Here is a 27,563-nt window from a genome sequence, read left to right as displayed (position 1 = left end):
TAGTGTTGTTGCAAGTTGTCAGCTCTTTAGGATGGAAAGATTTACGATTACTACACTCTTGGAGACTTTCATTGCATTTGTTTGTCGTGTGTCCCAGTTTGAAACACTTCTGACACTGAATAGGCTTAGGTTTGTATTCCTTGTGTGGTTTGGTTTGCCCAAATAGGAATAATTTTTCTGGGATGTCAGTTTTATCCTTTAGTGTGACTAAGAAGAATCTGCTAGTTTCTATGCCATTAGTTAGGTTTTCCAAGTTGGGTAACATCCTCAACTGGGATTGTGTTTCCAGCCCTATCTGAGAAGCCTTCTTTTAACTCCTGAGTAGATATCTCTGGGGGAACATTATAAACTACTATTTTTGTTGGTGATTGTTTTGGGTTCCAATTAGATGCAACAATTGGGGTATTCAGAAGGGATTTAAGGTTAATTATTGTATCTGCTGATTTCTGATCTTCTACAGCTATTAGCAGAGATCCATCATGGTCAATGTTAAGAGAGAACATTGATTTTAGCAATTTAAAAATTGCAACTCTTGTTGCAGTGATCATTTTTATTTCCAAGGGGGTAGTGGAAATAATTTTAAGGTAATTTCCTAAGTTTTTGGAGGGAGATTCTTGGGCAGGGAGAGGGGAAATGCTGTTAATTGGGGAGTTTTTTTCCTTTTTTTAGAACTTCTAGAGAGGACCTCTTGAAACCCATTATCATCGTTTATGGTTACATTAGCCCCAAACTTATCATTGTCCTATTCTCCGAATTGGAGCTATCATTAGAACTTTGAGATAGGGTGCTTGACCAGCCAGGATGGGTATCTTTCACTATGACACTTTCACTGGAATTTGATTATGGATCTGGGGGGACTTTTTTTTTGGAGGACTTCTAATCATTGCCTATTGGAAAAAGCTTTAAAACACAAAAATAAAACTAAAAAAAAGAAGGAAAAATAGATGATATCAAACCGTCTGCACTATACTATGGGGAGGATAAACACCACAGTATAGCCCTGAGGATGACTTGAGCAGAATTGGTTTGGTACAACTGCTGATTAGAAGAGATAATAATCACAAGAAAATATATTTCGATTTTCTTATAAGGTTGCTGTTGTGTTGACGATAGTGACATAGGTCCTCAAGTAAAAATTCTTCTTCTTCTTCTTGTTTGGAACAATATGGAGACACTTTTGTATAATCTCATCATTGGAATCAACTTCTGAGCCCTCCGGTGTGCTGCTACAACCGAGTTTGAACTCTGGGTACCGTATTACGAAGCTAAGATCAAATCTGCTCCGCAACTACAGGACAAATATTCTATTGTATGTCGACCGAAGGTGTATCAAGCATTTTTTTTTTTCGTGGAGGGTATATATTTTTTCGGGGAAGGGGGCGAGGTTTGAAAAAACTTTTGAAAACACATCAAAATTCGTTTATATTGCGTTTTTACGAGTCGGACAAAAATTTTTTTAGGAAGAGGTTAAAACTGGTAACCCGCTCCCCTGGATATGGCGTTGATGTGGGCTTCATTTGAGTTTCCCCATTCTCTTCGGTATAATGGTTGGAGATATTTGGCAGCTTATGACATAGGTAGCGTAACTTTCGAATAAATTTTATTGTATCAGAACCAATAGACAAATTCAAGAATAATGCTGAAAAATTAATTGGAAATGGCCAGGAATATTTTGGAAAAAAGCAGAATAATTCTGGAGAAAGCAAGCCATCTTATTGAAAACATTGCGATCTGTCCTTTAAACAGAAAGGTTCTATTTTACAAAGTTATTTATTTATATAAAGGCTTCAGTAAAGTGAAAAGACTTGTTGACAACCAGTAGCCTAGTTCTAGGTTAACCCAGGAATCCTACATAAGGATGATTGAATGAAAGTAAAAAGGGAGTATTATCCAGCTGGGTATAAGGAAAAATATTAAGAAAACAATTCTTACTCCATAATATGAAGAATAGTCCTAGTTAGCCTAACACATTTTGCAGGGGGAGAGCATTTATCTTCACTTCTTTCCTTGTCTTTACAGTTTGTCTACGAAATTCGTGAACTTCATAGAACCTCTATGTTCACAAAATATACACCTCCGCCCCCGTAATGTGAAAATATACACCTAGAATTACATCCTCAATCGAAATGTAACATCCATTTGCATCACAAATGAACATTACTACCATATTAGCTATATGCTATGGTAGATGTCCACTCAAAACTACTTGAAAAGTTGTAAAATATCCTACTTAGAATATTTATGTCATTAGCTAGGCCTACTAAAAGCACTGGTAAAATTTAGTAATTTTCCATTGTTCATATTATTGTCTTATGAATAAAGTAAACATACCACTCAATGCTCTTTCCAAATATAATAATCATATTTGTTGGAAATGAATTTTACTCCATCCCTATATATACCAATTCAGGGTATATATTTGCACATTAGAGGGAGTGGGGTAAAGTTTCGGTCAATATATACCAAATCATATTATTGAGTTAGGACTAAAGTTAATACACCATTTGATGCCTTTTTTAATGCTGATTACGAATATTATATGCATTTATATGGGAAATGAATTTCAGCCCCCCCTCTATATATGCCAATTCAGGGTTAGGTTAGGAATGGTGTATTCACTTTATTCCTAACTCAATAATATGATTTGGTAGATATTGACCAAATAGGCTAGGTAGGTTAGGTATAGCCTCTATAGGGGGGGGGGGGCATAAATAAATTTACGAAATAAAATATTATAAAATTTTTAAAAAGCATAAAAAAAGGCATCAAATGTTTTAATAAATTTATTCCAAAATAAATAATAATATTTGGTAGATATTGACCCAAACTTACCTCTCATTTACATTATAAATAAAATTTATGAAACAAAATTAAGAGACAAAACAACAGTATACCTCATGGATAAAGAATCATCAAAAATTGTCCAGCAAATGAACATTATTGCTGGAGTGAATATTACTGGAAATTTTAAGCAAAGATTAAGCTGAGGGATCATATAAGGAGTCCAACTAAGCATGACAGATGAAGAGATTTGAGAGTGTATAAAGTCACCTTTTAAAGTAAAAGAAGTTCACTGGCAAAAATGATACAACAGAAACAAAAAACTATCTGACAGTTATGCAATAATGGTGGTTTTTGAGGTAATTGTCTTCCTCCAAGTGTGGGGTTTTGTGGAAAAAAAGGAAGTTGAGGTGTATAACAGGAGATTATTACAGTGTCATAAGTATCAAAAATATGGCAATAAACAGGGTGTTTTTAGAGCTTCAGCTCATAGATGCCTAAGATGCTCAGGAAATCACTCATCTAATAAGTGCCATCTTGAAAATACTAATAGTACCTCAAGGTCCAAATCATATATATATATATATATATATATATATATATATATATATATATATATATATATATATATATATATATATATATATATATGTATGTATATATATATGTATATATATATATATATATATATATATATATATATATATATATATATATATATATATATATATATATATATATATATATATATATATATAATATATATAAATATACATATATATATATATATATATATATATATATATATATATATATATATATATATATATATATATATATATATATATATATTACTATTATTGTACAACTCAACAGCAACAAGGGATTATAGAAAAGTCTGAAACACATTGTGGTTAGTTCCCAGTGACAGGCTTAAGGATTATAGCTTAAATTTGGACAGTTTGAAGCTTAAAGTAAATATTTTCAATTGACGTTGGAAGTTAGAGAAGAATTATAGCTGCTCAAGTTTTCCAGGGTACTTCATTTATTATACAGTCCTACCATCTATCAACTACTTTCTTTTCTTCAGGATTTGATCAATACGCCACCAATACCATATGATACGACTAATACCAATATGATCAATAGTGCCACCACAATCATCATATTGTATAAATAAGAAAAGCTGTTAAAAACCGAAAGAGTCTATACATAAAAATAACAGCCTACCACTTGATAGTTGGCCAAGGTTTGTTTTTTTCTCCTGCATTCTGATAAGTTCAAAAGAGTGAGCTTATTTGGATTTTTATTCCTCATTTATTGCTGGCTATGTTTACTAGTAGCCTACAGTTGTGACAGTGGAGTATTACTAACTATAAAAGTGTATGTTTTACTTTGATGTGTTACCTCTCACCTTAGTAGCCCTGGTAGCCTCAGTATACTTGATTATTGATATATAATCTGCACACCTATTGGAAGTTTTGGAATTATAGCCAGTTTAGTAGCCTATTTACCAGTGTGATGCCCCCTCCACAAAGTAACAAACATCAAAAATCCTGAAAAAGGTATTGATAAATGTGCTGTTGCTGGGTGTTTGCTTGACAACAGTTCTTGTGCTATACAATATGATAGATATGACCAGTGGTTGTGTGCACAATGCCTATCAATGTCTTCCTCTGAATATGATATCTTTGTAAAAATGAATGACTGACTTGGTAGCACCTGGGTATTCCCCATGTGTAAATCTAGAGGTTCAGCCCAGCAGGATCTTCCCCAGCTGCTGAAGTCAGCTCTTAATGAGCACTGTAGTGAAATGAAAGCTATGTATGTTGGTTTTCAAAATAAAATTCGCACCTCTCTTGAAGGTATTAATGCTAGAGTTAAGAGTCTACAAAATATTATCTCATCTAAGGTGTCCATGGCCAATGTTGAGGAAATAGTCAATCATACCATTGACGTTAAGCTGAAAACTGAAGTTCAAAAGAGGGTGCTACAAGAAAATGACAGACTGAAAAGACGCATACCATTGACATTAAGCTAAAAACTGAAGTTCAAAAGAGGGTGCTACAAGAAAATGACAGACTGAAAAGACGTATGAATTTTGTTGCATATGGTTTTCCACCCCAAACCAATGACTTACAGTTCTTACAAAATTTCCTTAAAAATATGTTTCAAATTGATGTAGGTGCAGTGACCAATTTGCAAAGCCTGACAAGGACTAACCCCAACTCATCCAATCAACCAGATCCATTACTGTTCTCAGTCAGTTCCTTTAAAACTAAAATTGACATCCTAACACAGTCCCGCATTAAAAAGGGAGACATTCGTTTCTAAGCTGATACCTCAAAAGAAGACCGGCTACACAGAAAAGAATTAGTAGAAAAAATCAAGAAAAGAGCTGCTGCTGGTGAGCAAAATTTAGGAATTAAAAATGACTGTATAGTGACAAAAAACATGCTAAAACGGGTTGCCATTACCCCAAACAACAGAATGGCCCTTTAAAAACTTTTTCCCTGCCTCTACATAGTTTTAACAAACGAAGTAATTTATCTGTTCTTTATACAAACGCAGACTGTTTATCTACAAAAATTGATGAATTTCATGCCCTAATATCAACCTGCAAACCCCATGTTATTGTTATTAAAGAATCACTACCCAAGAATTGTCAGCACCCAGCTATATTTTTCCAGCAAGTGCCTGATTATAATATCATTATAAATAATAACTATAAGCATGGAATTTTCATTTATGTTCATACCTCATTAAAGTATATTGAAGTTAATGACCCAATTTCTTCAATTATAAGTGAATCTTTAGTAGTTGATGTGAAATTACATGGGTCCTCCATTGCTTTTAGAGTTGTAGCCATTTATCGTAGTCCTAGTGTTTGTGAATTGTCTTCATTTAATAATAGAAAAATATTGCAGTATTTATCCACTGTCTCTTTATCTAGTTTTAAGTTTCTAGTAGTTGGTGACTTTAACCTACCTTCTATTGATTGGACATCAGGTACAACACAACTTTCTGATGAGTCATTTGAAAATCATTTCCTAGAAACTTTACACGAACATTATTTGTATCAGCACATTCCCTACTACAAAAACCCTACTCGTTTGTGTGCTAATTCAACCCCTTCAGTTTTAGACCTTGTAATTACAAAATCAGCAGATGATGTTGCTAGTGTTGAGGTTTTGCCACCACTTGGAAAAAGTGATCACTTGGTATTGGTGATATCACTAAATTGTTTGATAGGTCGTTCTGATATTCCAAATCATTCTCCCAAATATGATTATGATAGAGGAAATTACATTGCATTTTCAAATTATATTTCATCTCTTTCTATACAAGAGGAGTTACAGCAATGTAATGCTACTTTTGATGCATCTTTTGATTTTATTAAGCAGGCCCTTATAGAAGGTAAAGATCAATATGTACCAATATATACTAGTAGACAGTTTTTCAAAAATAGACAGATCCTTCCTTGGTATATTGTACAAATGCTAAAAGAAAAAGGTGATAGGTGGCGTGATCATTTAAGATTTAAAACCTTAGATTCTTGGTTAAATTATAAAAGAGCTAGAAACAGAGCAACTAAATTCCTTTGTTTAAATCTTCAAGAGGTGGAGACAAATGTTATAGCATCAGTCCAAAGTTGCCCAAAAAGATTTTGGAAATATGTGAGAAGGAATCAAATTTCACAATCCCCATCATCCACTTCCTTTATAGATCCCGAAACTTTTTTACATATAGATGATGATTTTGTAAAATCACAACTTTTCAATAAGGTATTTGGTTCAGTTTTTACTCAAACTGGAAGATTAGCCATAGTGACTGCCTATCGACAGTGTCAAAGGCAGATCGAAAATCGACAAAGGCAATGTACGCCTTCCTCTTATATTCAAGAGTTTTCTCTACTAGCTGTCTAATTGTATGGATTTGCTTGGTGGTGGACCTGCCTGGCATGAAGCCAGCTTGCTGGGGGCGACGCAGGGCATGGAGGTATCTTGTTGCCCGTTTGAGAAGCAGCATAGCAAAGAGCTTTCCAGGAACTGAGAGTAAAGTTATGCCACGATAATTGCTACATTCTACTTTGCTCCCCTTCCTCTTGTAGATTGGCACAAGTAGGCCCTTCTTCCAGTCTGAGGGGATTTTTTCAGAGTGCCACACAAGGTTAAAAAGCATTTGTAGCCAGAGGATCATGGCTGGACCCCCATTTTTAAGGAATTCCGATGTTAGGCCACACATTCCTGGCGCTTTGTTATTCTTTAGCTTGCGGGTGGCAGCTTTTATCTCCTCCGCTGTAAATTCAGGACCATCAGGAGCAGGTATGGTAGTAGCCACAGCAGCCGCTAGCTCATGGTCCGTCTGGTCTGGTGGATCTGAGTTGAGCAGTTTCTCAAAGTGATCCTCCCACTGGCGGAGGCATTGTGATTGGTCGTAGATATTCTCACCGCTAGCGCTTCGAAGGTATGGCGTAGTTTGAGTGTGCTGACCTGACAGCTCACGAAGAATCTTGTAGGTGGCTCCACTGTCCTTTTCTTGGCGGCCTCTTGCAGTTCGGATGCCTTGCTGTCAATAAAAGCCTTGTGGTCTTTATGCAACATGGAATTGCGCTCTTTGCTTAGCAGTCTGTATGTAGCCATGTCCCTGCCAAGACGTGCTTCTCGCCTGAGCTCTATGATGGCAAGGGAGTGATTACTGATCCAGTCATTTTTCTTCCGTTGCCTCATTCCAACAACGTCAGTTGCTGCCGCAAGAGTGTTCTCTTTGAAGGACTTCCATGCAACTTCACTATCATTGCATTGGCCAAGGACCTCAAATCTGTTAGATATCTCCACATGGTACCGCTCAGCCAGAGCGGGGTCCTGTTGGATACGACCAGCATCAATTTTCCGAGAAGACTGGCTGTTCTTCATAGTTTTGAGGCGGAGCTTAATTTTGGCTGCTACCAGCCGGTGGTCGGTGTTCCCGAGCTCAGCGCCACGGTAGGTGCGGCAATTCTGGACAAACGACAGCCATCGTCGACGTACGATGATGTAGTCGAGCATCTTCTTTATTGATCCATCATTGCTATACCAGGTGTACTTGGCTATATTTGGTCTCTGGAACCATGTGTTTGCAATCGTTAGATTGTGGGCCAGACAACAATTCAGCAGCCTCTCTCCATTATCATTTAGGCTATCCACTGTAACAGGTCCAACAGCGAGATCCCACAGGCCTGATTCGTTTGAAACACTTGCATTCAAGTCTCCTAGGAGGAGGAGGTAGTCATGGGGAGGTACAGAAGATAGTTCAGAACTAAGCAGGTTATAAAAATCGTCTTTGTCTTCTTCATCAGCGTCGTTTGTGGGGGCATAGCACGTAATGACAGTTATTTTGCCATGCTTCCCATCCAGTCTTGCGGTCAGGAGTCTTGGCGATACTGGTTTGAATGACAGGAGGGCCCTACGTGCAGCACTGTTCAGTACTAGGCCAACGCCTCCTCTTCTTTGGCTACCGCCAGACCACAGCAATGTGCGTCCTTCACCTATGTCCTCTTCACCATGTCCAGGGAGGTGTGTTTCGGTGACTCCAGCTATTGTGACTATATTTTTTTAGTTCTTTTGCTAAAAGAAGCTTCGAACCGGGTTGGTTCAGCGTCAGGACGTTCCAGGTGGCCACATTGGTGCCACCTTGGTCAACGATGTTCAGAGGGGATTTTCCTTGGGCGGTCCGAGGTCGATACGGGGTTTGAGATGATATATCCGAGGCTGAATTTCTGGTTCCATTCGTAGCAATAGAGGTTTCAGGAGGAGGGCTGCCAACCCAACCGTCCCTAGATGCATTTGGTTCTCTGGTGGCTAGCCAGGTATCAAGAGGCACGTGGAGGTCGTTCTTCATGCGCCAATTTGCATGGGAAATTGCATATAGAATTAGGTGACAATTATGATCAGACTGTCAAAATAGTTGGATGCAAGCTTCATTTGGGAAATGGTAAAATGCTCAATGTTATAAATGTTTTAGAACTCAAATAGGAATGATAATGACATTGGCAGCATAATTAATGAACTGCTTGATAAAATACCAAATGCAGAACAGGTTGTTTTAATTGGGTATTTTAGTGCCCATAGCAAAGTCTGGTGTTACTGTGATTTTGTTAATGCTTCAGGTAAAAGCCTTGAAGATACGTTGCTAAAAAATAATATATGTTTAGTGACACCAAAAGGGCTTCCAACCCCAAAAAATCCTATCACAGAAGTTTCCACCACTATAGACTGGACTTTCACTAGCCCAGATCTAGTGACATCAGCAACTGTGTCAACCTTAGTAAATACAGCTTTGTATAGTGATCATGCCCCCATTGTATTAAATCTTTGTGATGGTTGGTTTGAGATTTCTGATAAAATTGAGAGAAACAAGATTACTAAGTTTCAAATCAAGAAGGCAGATTGGAGAAAGTTTCAAGAATTTCTTGAACAAAAAGACATTTTGGCTGTAGTAGAAAGGGAGCAACATGTTGATGACAAAGTGAAGGTTTTCCAGGATGCGGTAATTGAAGCAGCAGCAAAAGCTGTTCCACTGAAGGCCAAATATAAGGGACAAAGAAACTCATGTTTATGGTGGAACAAAGATTCTGATGCAGCTAAAAAGAAATATCTAAGAAGTAAAAATGAGTATGAACAAGCATCAACAATATACAACTATATTGAGGTAAAAAGAGCTTATGCAGTATGCAAGAGAGCAATTTCACAAGACAAGAAAAAGAGCTTGGAAGAGTTTATTGAAAATTTGAAGTTCTGTAAACCAGTAAGTAAGGTCTATGGTTTCATTAAACAAACGCAAAGCAAAACGCCACCCAGGAACTCCAATCCCCCCTGTAGTGTACAATAATCAGTTACTACTGACAGATCAAGATAAAGTGATTGCAAGTGCCAATTATCTAAATAAGACCATAGGAAATAATGATCCAAATGCTACAGAAGTGGCCAGAATGACAGCTAAAGCTAAAAGAATGACAAATCAGGATTACTAATGCTGAAATTGACAGTGTGATGAGAAATCTCCCTATAGCCTCACTAAGGGAAGATATGATTTATCCACAGTTTGTTCAAAGCTTTGCCAAAGCACTGGATTATGGTGTTGCTTGCCATCATCAATTTGACTTAGAATGATGGATATTTTCCAAGTGCATGGAAAAGGGGCAAAGCAATTATGATCCCAAAACCAGGAAAGGACAATTCAAAACTGGAAGACCATCTGTTCATAACTTTACTTCCTTTTAGGGAAAATATATGAATGACTTGTTAAGAGAAGACTTAAATATGAAGTAGAAAAAGGGGTGGCCTTAAAGATACACAATGCAGCTTCAGGAAAAACAAAAGCCTACTATAGAAAATTTGCTGTGCTTTAAACAGGATGCTTTATATGCTCTCCAGAATGAACTTGCTATGATTGCAGTTTTCCTTGATGTCAAGTGTGCATTTGATAACATTGTGCATAGGCAAATATTGTCAGGCATAATTGAGGCTAGAATTAGAGGTAGAATATTGCTGCTAAGTAAGAATCAAACAGTTTGTGGTAACAAACTGTAAGTAAGAAGCAACCTGGCTCAATAGTAACCATTACTCTTAAAACGGCATTTTGATACCAATAGATGCATCAAAAAAATTGAGTTTTTATGCTGATTTCAAATATATAAGTTTCATTAAGTTTAGTCTTACCCTACAAAAGTTACAAGCCTGAAATTGCCTTATTTTCGAAAGAGGGAGAAATGCCCCCTAAAAGTGATAGAATCTTAATGAAAATTACACCATCAGATTCAGCATATCAGAAAACCCTACTACAGAGGTTTCGAGCTCCTATCTTCAAAAATGTGGAATTTTGTATTTTTTGCCAGGAGAAAGATCAGGGATGTGTGTTTTTGTTTTTTTTTCAGGGGTGATTGTATCAATCCAGTGGTCCTAGAATATCGCAAAAGGGCTCATTCGAATGGAAATTAAAAGTTCTAGGGCCTTTTTTCAGTGACCAAAAAAATTGGAGGGCAACTAGGCCCCCTCATATGCTCATTTTTTTCTTGAAGTCACCTGGTCAGAATTTTGAGATAGCCATTTTGTTCAGCATAGTCGAAAATATAAAAACGATGTCTTTGAAGATGACTTAATCCCCTACAGCCCCTGGGGAGAAGGGCTTAAAGTTATGAACTTTGCCTATTATTTACATATAGTTTTGGTTTTTTGGAAGTATACAGACATTTTCAGGAGGGATTTTCTAGTGAGGGGGTTGGGGGGAGAGGATTACATGGGAGGATGTTTTCAAGGGGGAAGGGACATTTCTAAGAAGGGGGTGCAGTATTTGGAAGCATTATTTAAAAAATGATCAGAAATTAAATAAAAAAAAAAAGTTTTTTTCAACTGAAAGTAAGGAGCAACATTAAAACTTAAAACAAACAGAAATTATTTTGTATATGAAAGGAGTTGTCCTCTCCTCAACGCCTTGCTCTTTACACTAAAGTTTTTTATTGTTTTAAAAAATAAAGTTGTGGGACAGAGTTGAACTTTAGCATAAAGAATGAGGTGTTGAGGAGGGGACAGCCCCTTTCATATATGGAAAAATTTATGTTCGTTTTAGGTTTTAATGTTTCTCCTTACTTTCAGTTGAATTTTTTTTTTTTTTTAATTATCTTGAAGACCAAGTAGTGACAGTGACAATAGGAATTATGATGTCATCGGTCCTAGTAAGAGGAAGAAGGGGAGTACCTCAAAGGGTCAGATTTAGGACCTGATTTTTACAATATGGGAGAGTATAATATCCCTATTGGAGAAGGAGATTCAAATGCAGGAATTTTTGCTCATGATAACACTCTGTGGGTTATGTCAAGGACATTGGAAGAGGGAATCAAAGCTATTTCAGAAGTATTAGTGCAAGTTGAAAACTGGGCAGCTGAAATTGATCTCAAATTTTCAACACATAAAACAAAAGCCATGTTAATAACTCGAAAAAAAATGAAAGTTACCCCAATAATTAGATTTTTTGGCCAGCAGATTGAGTTTTTGAGTGAAACAAAGTTCCTGGGTGTGAATATAGAGAAAAATATGAATTAAAAATCACATATTGAAATGACCAAGGCTGTTTGCCTGATAAAGCTGAATCTTATGAAGATGCTTACAACTGTTAGCTGGGGGCAAAAACCAGTTTTATGATGGAGTTTTATATAAAGTATGTTAGGTCTAAGATCGAATATGCATCTGTGATTTGTTCCTAAGGCAGTGACACAACCCCAGCAAAATTGAATTCCATACATAATGCAGCTATACACATTGCCTTTGCAGATAGAAAGACTACCCCTATTGTGTTTTTAATGTCAGAGTCAGGACTTAAAAGCCTGGAAACCAGGAGAAAGGTAAATGTCCTGAAATACATAAAAAAATTATGGACAACAGATAATACAAACCCAATTAGATCAAAAATAGTTAAACTAGGGAAAGTTGTTATAGCAAACAAGTTTAAAAAGAGAAACCAAGAAAATATCTTTGAAATGTCTTCTTGTATAAGTGAACAGTTTGGAGTGACACTAAAAATGGCAGATATGTTATGACTTCCAGAAATTGTATTACCTGCTCCTTGGGAGACAATTAAGCTACAGTGCAATCTTAAGTTTGAAATGAATGGATACCATGACTCCAGGATAAACCTTAAGTTAATGGTGGTAGGAATTCCTTGTATATATATATATATATATATATATATATATATATATATATATATATATATATATATATATATATATATATATATATATATATATATATATATATATATATATATATATATATATATATATATATATATATATATATATATATATATATATATATATATATATATATATATATATATATATATATATATATATATATATATATATATATATATATATATATATATATATATATATATATATAAATACATATATATAGACAAATCTAAGAAAAGTAGCCCAATTTGTGCAGTAGCCTTTGTTATTCCATTGATACAAGTGTCAAAGTTGTTTAAACTGTTCAGAGGCAACAATCTTCCAGGCTGAAGTAATAGCTATAAAGGAAGCAATTGTATTTGCTAAAAAAATCTTAGCAGCCAAAGAAACATTGTATTGTTTTCAGATTCAAAAAGTGCATTGGAGGCACTCGCCAATTTTGATCATAATAGGAAAATTACAAGAAAAGTTGTATTGTGCTACATGGAAATAGCATCATTTATGTCAATAGGAAACATATGTCTTCAGTGGATCCCAGCCCATGTTCAGGTTGAGGGGAATGAGAGTGCTGACACAGCCGCTAAAATGGCATGTGAAATGATAAATGTACTCACTAGTGGTTCAACTCCTAGATCTGTAATGCAAATAGATGAATTGATGCAGTCAGTAAGAAAGTATGATTTTGAGGATAGCAAAAATCAATCTGGAAATTGATTTGTTACCCAAAAAGTAGCAAGAAAGTTTGAGACACATGTGTACCAAGGATTAACTAAGAAAAAGGGATTAAGTAAGACAATTAGCATTTCGTTTTAGATTAGGTCATGCAGATATAAAAATCATACAGGGCAAAGTTTTATGGAGAGTCAAGTAACTGTGAGTTTTGTGACAAAGTAGAAAATCTGGTAAATCTTCTTATAGATTGTGATAAGTAAACTCTCTTAAGACAGGATATCAGCATGTTTTTTCATGAAAGAAGAAAACAGATGAGTGTAAATTTGATTTTGGGAGGATTTGCCAATGGCAGTGACAATATACAGATCCTAAAGCTGGTGGCACAGTTTATAACTGCCATTGGGAGAGATAGGACGATGTGATGGGAAGAATAATTATGATTAATTAATGTGATAGAGCAGATTATTGATGATTTTTTAACCAAAGTGGGATCCAGATTTATTGAAAGAAGACCCAAGTAACCCAGCAGTCAAGAGGGGTCTTTAATTCATTCATCATCATTATCATCTTCTCAAATGAGGCACAAGGAGAGTATTTTGAGCATCATTAATTTTTCTGATTCCCAACGTGTATGATTTTAAAGATCTTTAAATCTATTTCTGGTAAAGGTTAAGAATAGAGGCTTCCAGAAGGAGACAAGCTAGAACAAAAAGAGATATATTTTTACATTGCTACTTTTATGCTCATTTTTAAGGTTATGTGTGCATTTTGGACAATTCACCCCCCCCCCCTGCATAGCCCTAGGCTACATAGAACGCAAAATAAGAATTATATCATTAGATTCCTTATTTTGTGCTCTTTTTATCATAATAGGTTTTACCCTGACTATGCCCTCCCCCCTCCCAAAATGGACACATATAGCCCCAATAATACATATGTTTGTTTATCTCATTGACTGATCTATTGCAAAACTAGTTTGTCTGTGTGGACTTGGAGATATCTAGTTTAGCCTGGATGAGATTGCTGAATTTTGAATTGAAAAATACTATGTTAAAGATAATTTCTTAAACCACATTGGCCTGACATAACATAAAGAAAGAAAAACGAGCAAAAATGGGGTTTTGTAGGCCAAATGAAAATACTGACAAAGCAACACAAAGCGAATATTTTGAGGGGACAAACGCCTTTTTTCTTCAGCGTGAAACGAAAATATATATTCAATGAGAATCCTGAAGAAAAAAACAACAAAATAAAACGCGGAAAGTCAATGTGAATATGAAAAAAACAACGAAAAGGCCAAAAAATTAAAAGATATATAAAATTCAATTAAAACCAAAGATTATAAGAATTAAAATTTATGGTTGTTAGGTATTTGGTTTTAATTCTTCTAATTTTGGCTTTTATTGAATTTTATTCGTCTTTTAATTCTTTGGCTTTTTCATTGTTTTTTTCACATTCACATTGACTTTAGACATTTTATTTTGTTGGTTTTTTCTTTGCCGCTTTCACCGATTATGGTTTTCCGTTTTGCGCTGAAGAAGAGAGGTGTTTGTCCCCTCGAAATATTCGCTTTGTTGTGTTTTGTCAGTATTTTCATTTGGCCTTTAAAAAAACCATTTTTGCTCGTTTTTCTTTCTTTATGATAATATGTTAAAGGAGTCAAAATGTGGCTGATCCCATTGGTATGCCCCACTTCTGTTTGTAGGTTTGATGCCTGAAAGTGAAGTAAGCATTGTTCAGACATAAAAACGTGAGAATAATGATGTCTGTGGTGTCTAAGCTGGTCAGTTCTTTCCAGGAATGTGGTGTCTAAGCTGGTCAGTTCTTTCCTTGCAGTTGTGGTGATACCTATATAGGTCATCATCATTTCCAAAATCATCATTTTCCAAAGCTGATTGTAAAGCTGGTATAAGTCGGGGCAAGGGTATGCTAGTAAACAGAGATACAACATCGAAACTGCACATTGTGGTATTCTCCAAGATGTTGATGCTTTTTAGCCTTTCAACTGCTTCTTTGGTATTTCTTATTGTGTGTTGGCTGCTAAGAGTTATGGATCTTAAAATACCAGCCAAATACATTTCCAACTTTTGTGTAGCTGAACCTATTGTTGAAACAATAGGTCTAAGGGGAATATCTGGTTTGTGAATTTTGGGTGCACCATAAAATCTAGGACTGACCGGTCTGACAGGAATAAGTTTCCGATAAAGTTGATCATTAATCCTATTTGTGAGACTAAGATTATCCAAAGCTTTTTTGACATTATCATAAGCAACCTTTACAGCATTGACATTAACTTTTTCATATACTTTGTTGTTATTCAGGAGGTTTAATGATTTGCTGACGTACTCAGTCTCATTGAGGATAACTATTGTATTACCTTTATCAGCTTTGGTAATTATGATGTCGGTATCTTTCTTGAGATCTGTGAGGATCTTCATTTCATCTCTTGTTAGATTCTCCTCAATATGTTTCTTTTTGGACAAAGCTTTTCTGAGGGTATTAAAAACCAAGCGTCTAATATCTTGTGAATCAATATTGACTGTTTTCTTGTTTAGTATTTAAGCTGATTACATTGGAGATGATTTCTTCTACTGGTAAATTTTTGGGGGGGGTAGAGTATTTCCATCCTTTTGCAAAAATATCTAATTTCTTTTGGTCAAATGTTTGTTGACTTAAATTGATGACTGCTGGACCTGGTGACACTCTATGATTATGTGTAACCCTAGTAGCAAATTCCTCAAATTTAAGTTTTTCTAGCTTGTCTACATGTACTCTCCTGGTTGTTGAAAAAACAAACTTAAAATCTTTGTCATGGATCTTGCCAACCTTAGTGAAATCTTCTGGACTAAGAGTATTACTCAGTTGCTGTCTAATTGTATTCATCTGTTGAAAAACCATGTTTCTCCTCTGTTGAAGGTCCTTTAATTCATGATTAATAAAGATTAGGCCAGCATTGTGTTGAGCAGATTTATAGTTCTTGCTAGATATTTTCACTCTGGGTCTCATAGAGTGTGGAATTAAATCTTATTTCTTACATTGTTGTAAGAATTTTTGGTGATTAAAGATTCTAGCCTTCTTCCTAAATAGGAGAGATATATCTTTGACTTTCTTGGCCACATACCCTCTATAGGTCTTACTAATATAGTCTCTGAGGCCAACCTGACTCTTATACATGATAATGGTAATAAGCTTACCTCAGCTATGGATTCAGGTATTGTTTTATCTTGGAACGATAATTTCGACAGGACCTGTGCCTGTCATCATCAGGTTCAAATTCAAGACTCTTGCCAAAATATAAAATCACTAAATAAAATAAAACTGAAATCACTGAACAACACTAATAATAAGTCGAACCTGGAATTATTGTTGTAATATGGCCCGGATTTTGGTAGAGGCATTGATGGCCGCTATCCTAGTAGATATCAAAAAGGTTGGGTCTTTAGAAGTAGGGTGGAGTTTTTTGCGAGTTCTTAGCCTATGGGTAATGCGTTCCCAAATTTCACTGATGCGGAACTCTCCATTGTATTTATTAATGGCTGGTTTGGTTTTAGCAATTTCCAGAGCTTCTCTGATTTTCTGCTTTAAGAGTTGTGGAACAATAGCAATAAGTTGAGCCTGGTCAAAATCAACGGAGTGAGAAGGGTTTTCAAAAATATGATGGGCCAGTGCAGAAAAAGTATCTTGCTCCTTAAGCTTTGTCTTTTTAAGGCAGACATCAATGGAATCAGCATGTTCTTTTAATCGGTGATGTAGAGATCTCATGGTACGACCTATATAGGTATCACCACAACTGCAAGGAAAGAACTGACCAGCTTAGACACCACATTCCTGGAAAGAACTGACCAGCTTAGACACCACAGACATCATTATTCTCACGTTTTTATGTCTGAACAATGCTTACTTCACTTTCAGGCATCAAACCTACAAACAGAAGTGGGGCATACCAATGGGATCAGCCTTGGCACCAGTTCTTAGTGAGGTGTTTCTACAATATATCGAAAATAATATCTTCAAGCAGGACTTCAAGGATCTCCAACTCTACATGAGATATGTATATGATTGCTTAATAATTTGGAATGGGACAGAAGACAAATTAAGATCCTTTCTCAATAATTTGAACCAGCAGGATCCAGATATAAAGTTCACCATTGAACTTGAAAATAACCACAGTTTATCCTTCTTAGATGCTCTGATTACCAAACGGGAAACTAGGTTTGACTTGAGTGTATATAGAAAGCCAACTCATAGTGATAGATATCTGAGATATGACTCTTATAACCACCCAATAATTAAAAATTCTGTAGTCTATTCGCTGGTTGATTGAGCGTTTGTAGTGTGTTCCTCTGATTTGGAGCTGAAGGCTGAACTTGATCATATAAAAGATGTTCTTATAGGCAATGGCTACCCCCAACAAGTCATTGATAAGGTTATCTCCAGGAGAAAGATTCGCACAAAAACCAAGAGCTCCCCTAAGACTGAAAAAAATAAACCCTTTTTGTCATTACCTTATATTAAGGGGATTACTGACATTTTAAGCTCCAAACTCACTAAGCTAGGCTTTAAGGTGTTTTTTCCTTCTGGAATGACTGTCTCCTCCTTCTTAAACAAAGGCAAAGATAAGATCACTTCAGATCCACCAGGAATATATGAGATTCCTTGCAGTTGTGGTGATACCTATATAGGTCGTACCATGAGATCTCTACATCACCGATTAAAAGAACATGCTGATTCCATTGATGCACGCCTTAAAAAGACAAAGCTTAAGGAGGAAGATACTTTTTCTGCACTGGCCCATCATATTTTTGAAAACCCTTCTCACTCTGTTGATTTTGACCAGGCTCAACTTATTGCTATTGTTCCACAACTCTTAAAGCAGAAAATCAGAGAAGCTCTGGAAATTGCTAAAACCAAACCAGCCATTAATAAAGACAATGGAGAGTTCCGCATCAGTGAAATTTGGGAACCCATTACCCATAGGATAAGAACTCGCAAAAAACTCCACCCTACTTCTATAGACCCAACCTTTTTGAGATCTACTAGGATAGCGGACATCAATGCCTCTACCAAAATCCGGGCCATATTACAACAATAATTCCAAGTTCGACTTATTATTAGTGTTGTTCAGTGATTTTAGTTTTATTTTATTTAGTGATTTTATATTCTGTTAAGAGTCTTGAATTTGAACCTGATGATGACAGACACAAATCCTGTTGAAATTATCGTTCCAAGATAACACAATACCTGACATCCATAGCTTAGGTAAGCTTATTACCATTATCATGTATAAGAGTCAGGTTGGCCTCAGAGAATATATTAGTAAGACCTATAGAGGATATGTGGCCAAAAAAGTCAAAGATATATCTCTCCTATTTAGGAAGAAAGCTAGAATCATTAATCACCAAAAATTCTTACAACAATGTAAGAAACAAGATTTAATTCCACACTCTATGAGACCCAGAGTGAAAATATCTAGTAAGAACTATAAATCTGCTCAACACAAAACTGGCCTAATCTTTATTAATCATGAATTAAAGGACCTTCAACAAAGGAGAAACATGGTTTTTCAACAGATTAATACAATTAGACAGCAACTGAGCAATACTCTTAGCCCAGAAGATTTCACTAAGGTTGGCAAGATCCATGACAAAGATTTTAAGTTTGTTTTTTCAATAACCAGGAAAGTCATGTAGACAAGCTAGAAACACTTAAATTTGAGAAATTTGCTACTAGGGTTACACATAATCCTAGAGTGTCACAAGGTCCAGCAGTCATCAATTTAAGTCAACAAACATTTGACCAAAAGAAATTAGACATTCTTTCAAAAGGATGGGAATTTTCTATCCCCCCCAAAAATTTACCAGTAGAAGAAATCATCTCCAATGTAGAGTCAGCTTTAATTCTAAACAAGAAAACAATCAATGTTGATCCACAAGATATTAGAAGCTTGGTTTCTTATACCCTCAGAAAAGCTTTGTCCAAAAAGAAACATATTGAGGAGAATCTAACAAGAGCTGAAATGAAGGTCCTCACAGTTCTCAAGAAAGATACCAACATCATAATTACCAAAGATTATAAAGGTAATACAATAGTAATCCTCAATGAGACTGAGTACGTCAGAAAATCATTAAGCCTCCTGAATAACAACAAAGTATATGAAAAATTTAATGTCAATACTGTAAAGGTTGCTTATGATAATATAAAAAAAGCTTTGGATAATCTTAGTCTCACAAATAGGATTAATGATCAACTTTATCGGAAACTTATTCCTGTTAGACCGGTCATTCCTAGATTTTATGGTGCACCCAAAATTCACAAACCAGATATTCCCCTTAGACCTATTGTTTCAACAATAGGTTCAGCTACACAAAAGTTGGAAAGGTATTTGGCTGGTATTTTAAGTTCCATAACTCTTAGCAGCCAACAGACAATAAGAAATACCAAAGAAGCAGTTGAAAAGCTAAAAAGCATCAACATCTTGGAGAATACCACAATGTGCAGTTTCGATGTTGTATCTCTGTTTACTAGCATACCCTTGCCCCGATTTATACCAGCTTTACAATCAGCTTTGGAAAATGATGATTCCTGGAAAGAACTGACCAGCTTAGACACCACAGACATCATTATTCTCACGTCTTTATGTCTGAACAATGCTTACTTCACTTTCAGGCATCAAACCTACAAACAGAAGTGGGGCATACCAATGGGATCAGCCTTGGCACCAGGTCTTAGTGAGGTGTTTCTACAATATATCGAAAATAATATCTTCAAGCAGGAATTCGAGGATTTCCAACTCTACATGAGATATGTAAATGATTGCTTAATAATTTGGAATGGGAAAGAAGACGAATTAAGATCCTTTCTCAATACTTTTAACCAGCAGGAACCAGATATAAAGTTCACCATTGAACTTGAAAATAACCACAGTTTACCCTTCTTAGATGTTCTGATTACCAAACGGGAAACTAGGTTTGACTTGAGTGTATATAGGAAGCCAACTCATAGTGATAGATATCTGAGATATGACTCTTATAACCACCCAATAATTAAAAATTCTGTAGTCTATTCGCTGGTTGATAGAGCGTTTGTAGTGTGTTCCTCTGATTTGGAGCTGAAGGCTGAACTTGATCATAGAAAAGATGTTCTTACAGGCAATGGCTACCCCCAACAAGTCATTGATAAGGTTATCTCCAGGAGAAAGATTAGCACAAAAACCAAGAGCTCCCCTAAGACTGAAGAAGATAAACCCTTTTTGTCATTAGCTTATATTAAGGGGATTACTGACATTTTAAGCTCCAAACTCACTAAGCTAGGATTTAAGGTGTTTTTTCCTTCTGGAACGACCGTTTCCTCCTTCTTAAACAAAGGTAAAGATAAGATCACTTCAGATCCATCAGGAGTATATGAGATTGCTTGCAGTTGTGGTGATACCTATATAGGTCGTACCATGAGATCTCTACATCACCGATTAAAAGAACATGCTGACTCCATTGATGCCTGCCTTAAAAAGACAAAGCTTAAGGAGGAAGATACTTTTTCTGCACTGGCCCATCATATTTTTGAAAACCCTTCTCACTCTGTTAATTTTGACCAGGCTCAACTTATTGTTATTGTTCCACAACTCTTAAAGCAGAAAATCAGAGAAGCTCTGGAAATTGCTAAAACCAAACCAGCCATTAATAAAGACAATGGAGAGTTCCGCATCAGTGAAATTTGGGAACCCATTACCCATAGGATAAGAACTCGCAAAAAACTCCACCCTACTTCTAAAGACCCAACCTTTTTGATATCTACAAGGATGGCGGCCATCAATGCCTCTACCAAAATCTGGGCCATATTACAACAATAATTCCAGGTTCGAATTATTATTAGTGTTGTTCAGTGATTTTAGTTTTATTTTATTTAGTGATTTTATATTCTGGCAAGAGTCAGGAATTTGAACCTGATGATGACAGGCACAGGTCCTGTCGAAATTATCGTTCCAAGATAACACAATACCTGACATCCATAGCTTAGGTAAGCTTATTACCAATATCATGTATAAGAGTCAGGTTGACCTCAGAGAATATAATATATATATATATATATATATATATATATATATATATATATATATATATATATATATATATATATATATATATATATATATATATATATATATATATATATATATATATATATATATATATATATATGTATTGCCTGTAGGTTTCCGTGTTTATTGCTTTTTGGTTCAGTGAAATTTAGTGCTTGTGATACCAAACAAAAGCCAAATCATTTGGCCAATGGATTTTAAGAACAATTTTGCAAAAGTAGTAAAAAGTGTCTTAGGATGAAAGTTAGAAAAGCAGCTAGCAGCTATATATATATATATATATATATATATATATATATATATATATATATATATATATATATATATATATATATATATATATATATATATATATATATATATATATGTATATATGTATTGCCTGTAGGTTTCCGTGATTATTGCTTTTTAGTTCAGTGAAATTTAGTGCTTGTGATACCAAACAAAAGCCAAATCATTTGGCCAATGGATTTTAAGAACAATTTTGCAAAAGTTGTAAAAAGTGTCTTAGGATGAAAGTTAGAAAAGCAGCTAGGAATATAAGCAAAAGGGCTTTAAGCTTAGTTGAAAAGAGAAGGGTTTTGTATAAGAAGTTTCTCAAAATGTATTTTTTGAAAAAATAATTCTTTGGAACCTTTTTTAAAATCAATTCCAGTTTGTTTTTAGTTGTCATAGTTTATTGCTGGTTGATTATAGGAATATTTGTGATTTTTTTCAGTTTAGAATGAACCTTTTTGTTTGTCTATTAGTATCCAGTTCCATGGGCGCCCATAAGCTGAATTCCAGGGGGGGCAAACTTCGTCTAATTGCTACTTTTAATGCTATATAATAGAAATCTCAGAACAAAAATATAAAAATAAGGCAGCATCATTCAGCCAGGGGGGGCACGAGCCCCCCCCTGCCCCCCCATATGGGCGCCCATGTCCAGTTCCAGAATTTGTATGAGGGTATATGGACTACCACGCAGTCCTTTCACCCCTTTGATTTCAGAGTAGTATCTTAAATCCTTGTTTTTCTTCAATAATGTTTTCAGAATGGTCAGCAATAATTGTTTATCCTTGTAAAAGCAGCACCTGAAAATAAAAATACACTCCACTTGGCATGTCATTTGAAAGCCATAATTTTGGTAAAGGGTTGTGGGAAGCGCGAGTACTTGAGCTACCTGTCCCCAGCAATTTAAGGCCAATAGGCCTGTCGGTACCTGTGCGGCGCTTCCTACTTATTTTCGCTCTCTTCTGCACTGTGGAATGCTATCAGTGTTCCATTGTCTTCTTCATGATCTGAATCATCAAATTATAGATTGGTCTTTCAGTGTTAGGATGCTGTTGTAAATTAATGATGGCATCAAATGGTTCTGGAACACCCATTTTCTGGCAGCTTAACTTAATCTTTGTGATTTATGGTGCCAGTACCAAACACTCAAAAAAGATATGTTGGGGGGTTTCCACTGATGTTGAACACCACCTACATAGTGGTGAATGATGCAAATTCCATTGGAATCGAAGAGAGTTCAGCAACAGGTATCCAGAGTTTAACCTGTAATACCACACCGAATCCTCCCTTGATTGAAACAGGGAATTCACGAATGGAGTGCACTTTGTTTTTCCACGGTGTTTTATAATATCTCAAAGATTCCCAAGTTTTGAGTCTGGAGGGGTGCAAGCATTTGTTCCTTCATTAGCTAGCGTATCAGCTGTTATATTGTGGGTCTGCCCTTTATGGCTGGGGATATGGTGCAAGCAAACGGAACTATCCACATTCATAAGACTTTGGAGAGAATCTCTAATAGATTTTAAATCTGAGTCAGCAGCCTCATAATTTATTCTTTTGATTAGTTGGATGGCAGATTTAGAATCAGTGAGAACTAACACGTTGTTTGAAGCTGGTCTGAGGTTGGCCATAACTTCCAGGGCTTTTTGAATGGCAAACAGCTCTGCTGACAAAATTGAAGTATTGGATGGGGGAGGTACTGATATATTCAAGGAAACATATGGAATGCAAACCCCTGCATCTGCATTTGTTCACTTTACTGAGCCATCTGTATAAGCTTGAGTATGTTCGGGAAATAGTGAGAAAATTTTATTGGCAAAAAGCTGACAAACATACTGATCAGTATAAACAAATTTATCCTTAGGGAACAAAATGAGATGACACTCAGGGGCCTCCATTTCCCATAGTGGAGAATTTGGAAAAGGGTAACTATCTGCCTGTTCATTTTGCTAATTGGTATGATTGCTCAGATATTGACACCAAGAAGACTTATGGTGCTGAGGCTTTCTAGGGTTTGCAAAAGTCGCTGGAAAGACTGCATGTTTATCGCTATAATATTGTATTTTTGTAAAGTAACAGTTTCTCTGCATAGTAGCTCTATGTTTCAGAGCAATTAGTCCAGAGAGCTCTTTTAGCCTATGTACTGCAGTATGTTTATGCAACCCAGTGCAATTCTTATGGCTGAATTTTGGAGTGTCTCCAGGGTTTCAAACAGATGTACAGGGACATTTAGAAGGAAATGAATGCCATATTTCATTTTAGATCGAATATACAGTTTATAAAAATCAATCATCAGTTTTGGCGAAGATCCCCATTTAAATCATACAAGTTGCTTTAAGATGATGAGTCGTTTTAAAATTGGCATTCTCAACATCGTAACATGTTGTTGCCCTTTTAGACGAGAGTCAATGGTCATACCCAGTAGACAGACTGATGGCCGATAAGCTATTGTGCTCCCTTTTATCACTAAGGGTTTAGGGAGGGATGTTTGTCGGTTATAAAACACTCTTGCCTTTGTTTTTGGGATGGAAATGGGCAGGCCAAATGCTTTATAAAACGGGCACACATCATCTATGTCTTCCTGATTTAAGCTTTGGAGTAAGGTTATATTCTTGTGTCTATTCCACACCAGTAGATCATCAGCAAATTCTCGGAAAAATTTATTATTCATAACTTCTAGTAACTTTTTGTGTTCGACATTTCCATCTGCATTTGTCCAATCAAACAGCACAGCAATTCCAAATTCACCTTCCTGCAAAGCCTCTGCTATGTTTGTTTCAATTCTGGTTATGTTGTCCATTGGGACAACATATTGGGTTATCGAGGGACAAGATATTGGGTTATTGGGTGGTTTCCCAAGTTTGAGGATTGGGTGAATAAGGGCAATTTTCGAGGAAGTTGGGAATTTCCCTTCTCTCCATGCCTTATTGCATACTTCAAGAAGTTTATTTCGAAAGGTATGGGGTGATTCAATCAGCCATTTGACGTGTATCTTATCATACCCTGGTGCTGAATTTTGATTGCATTCTTCAATGGCTGTATCTAACTCAAATAATACAAAAGGTGAAATTAAAGACTTCTTATGTTGTGCTACTGAAGAGAGGACACATACTGGTGGGTTTGGAAAAACAGCTTTTATGTGATTCTTCATGTATGTTTTTGCAAATATCTCAGCTTTTAAATTATAAAATTTTGTTAGCGGACCCTGGTGTTTTACTTCATACTTGCAATCATCAAGTGTAATTTTCTTGCCATTCATCTTGCTTACATATTGGTGAATCTTAGATACTGCAGTGTGATGGTCTACTCCAGTCAGAAATTTATTCCGTACCTCTTTTTTAGCCTGTAGACATGCTTTTTTTACCTTTGCCGAGCTACGTTTATATTCAGTTGCTTTGATCATTGATAGGTGTTTTTGGAATGTCTTTCTTGCTATGTGTTTAGCTTCCACTGTAGCTGTGCATAAATCATTCCACCAGTCTTTAGTTCTTTTATTTCCAAGAGGGGTCCAAGCATTACTGCTTGTCTTAGGGATTGTTTTGTATGCAGCATCCATAATAATTTTTTTAAGGGTTTTCACTTTATCGTCAATTAGGAAAGAGTCTTCGAGAAGAGTATAGTCAGCTTCTTGCAGGATTTGCTTGAACACTGGCCATTTACCTTTCTTTGTAATAAATTTCCTTTTACCAGGTTTTGTTTTGCAAGACATGTGTGAGATAATTGTCTTTACAGCACAGTGATCACTCTCTAGATCTGTTACTCTACTAATTGACACCTGATCAATAGCAGAAGCAGGACTTAGTTGGATGTCTGTCGTTAAATGTCTGTAGTTGGATGTCAGTTGGAATTGTAATATGTTGGCAATTATATGGTGTTAGAATCACTATGTAATTATTTTCCAATAACAGTCTTTCCACATTTTTCCAGCTCCATTTTGACTGCTTAACATTTTCCCAATGTTTGGATGTGTGCAATTTGGTCACCAAAAGTAAAAAGGTTTTAGCCCTCTGCTTCAGTTGATAAAATATTAAACACATCTATATCACCCTTTGGGTTATTCATATATTTAATTATTAGACTATCTCCTGAAATCTAAGTGATTGAGACTCCCACCACATCAACTTCGTGATCGTGTTGCTTTCATGGTAATGGTGAATTAACTAAACTCAGCTATAAAAAGAAGCACCCCCCCTCCTTTTCTGCCAGAATATCTATATTTGCGGTAGCATTTGTATCCTGGTATGGTCACTCTTTTAAGATTATTCAAGTGTGTTTCTTGGAGACAAATTATATCCACTTACTCTTTATCTAAATATGGGCAGAGTTCCATTCAGAGTTGCAGTATTTTCAATTTATTAAGTGAGAATGTGTTCCATTGCAATACAATCTGTTTATCAATGACATTATTCTTGTTAGTCAGTTGGGTGGGCTTTTGTCTAATCATTGGGGAATTTGAATATTTTGAGCAGCAACTGTAGCAACTAGCTCCATAAATTCATGTGTCACTTCTTTCAGCAAGGACTCTGGAAAGTGTTTCTCTAGTGCTTTCTCACATATTATGGCTTTCATTTTTGTGTCATAATTTGATGTTCAAATAAGTTCCTGCGTAATAATGAATTTTGACAAATTTCTAAATTGATTACCTGCTAAAATTGTGGGTGTCAGGGTTTCATATTTCTTCTGGGAGGTTCAGTGCCTCTAATAGATAAGAAGGTAGGTCTTTTTGGTTGCAAAGGGGAAGAACCTGTTGAAAGTCTTCCTACTTTTTGATCAAGTCTGGGGAAAGAAGGGCTAACCAAACTTATAGGAAATTCAGTTGTTGACAGGGATTAAGTCTCTTTAAAGCTAGTAAGTAGAAGGTATTTTTTTTCATAATTGCTGTGGATGTCTTCTCAGATCTTGGGCAGGAGTTAATGTTTTGGAGGGTGTGCTGGGAAAGTTTAGTTGATTCTGTCTAGTCTCTTTTCTCATAGTATTTGTAATTATAGGTACTGGTATATTCTTCTTTTATATTTTAATCTGACTTCTTTGTTTGTATTTGGCACATATTTCTGTTTTCAGAAAGGTGTGAACCACCACAGTTTGTACATTTTGTAGGGTTTTGGCAATTGTTTTCCAAGTGACCCCTTAAAGTACAATTTTTACAAACAACAGCTGTGGCAAATGGACAAAATTTTTGTGTGTGCCCTAGTTTTAAGCAATGCTTACATTGGATTGACTTTTCATCATAGTGTCTAAAGGCAACTCTTCCTCCAAATAAGAATAACGTTTCTGGTGAATATTCTCCTTCGAATACACAAAGAACTGAGTTGCTAGATATTAGTTCATTTTTACCATTTCTTTTCTTGAGTCTTGTTGTTGATTTTAATTGACAGTTATAAAGGGAGTTATCAGTAAGGCTTTCTTGGATATCAGTGTCTGCATATAAAGTTGATACATTATAAATGACTAGCCTAGTTTCTTTTTGAAGAATTTATTCTTTTGGTTTGCAGGTTACTGCCATGTTACCAATATGTTTCAGGTCCAGCAACGGGGTCAGACAAGCTACATCATTTGAAAATACTTCAGCTTCTCCATTTCTATTAATGAATAGGTCAAATTCCTTTCTCAATTTCTTAAAAATTTTCATTCTAAAAAAATCAACGAGTTTTTTGGGTTCAAATTTTGGGGGTGGGGTTTTTGTATTTGTCTGAGCTGGTGAGATTACTACAGCAAACATTGGGATGGATATTTCATTACCAGGGGTTGGGGCTGTTGAATCCTCTGAAGTTGTGGATAATTTAAGGCCTTTTAAGGTCTTTTTCTTATGTTTTTGGACTACTTGGAAATCATCCCATGCCAGATGGTTTTCATTACCTGGTAATTGACAATTCGGGTCACTCAGCTGGGGTGATCCTAAAGAGATCATTGTACCTTCACTTGAAGTGGATGTACTTGATGGCAGTCTAGAGGTGGCTGTTACAATTTTTCGATTCTCAATGTTTGTAGGGTCAGGGGCATGAGAAGGAGAAA

At 35.8% G+C, this 27,563-nt stretch overlaps 1 protein-coding gene across 1 annotated transcript in view; it reads left to right on the top strand.

Annotated features, from left to right (window-relative positions):
• The first annotated feature begins 1,604 nt into the window (after positions 1 to 1,604).
• Positions 1,605 to 27,563, top strand: part of mRpL4 (mitochondrial ribosomal protein L4) — a 55,071-nt gene continuing 29,112 nt past the window's right edge. The window contains exon 1 of the mRNA XM_089090577.1: positions 1,605 to 1,750. Coding sequence (XP_088946703.1) covers positions 1,658 to 1,750 — 93 coding nt within the window. The 5' untranslated portion in view covers positions 1,605 to 1,657. The remainder of the gene's footprint in view (positions 1,751 to 27,563) is intronic.

The sequence above is a fragment of the Artemia sp. Qi Xiang Cuo genome, chromosome 6, assembly GCF_049724085.1.
Source record: "Artemia sp. Qi Xiang Cuo chromosome 6, ASM4972408v1, whole genome shotgun sequence".
Taxonomy (NCBI): Eukaryota; Metazoa; Arthropoda; class Branchiopoda; order Anostraca; family Artemiidae; genus Artemia; species Artemia sp. Qi Xiang Cuo.
This window is presented reverse-complemented; position numbering and strand designations above follow the sequence as displayed.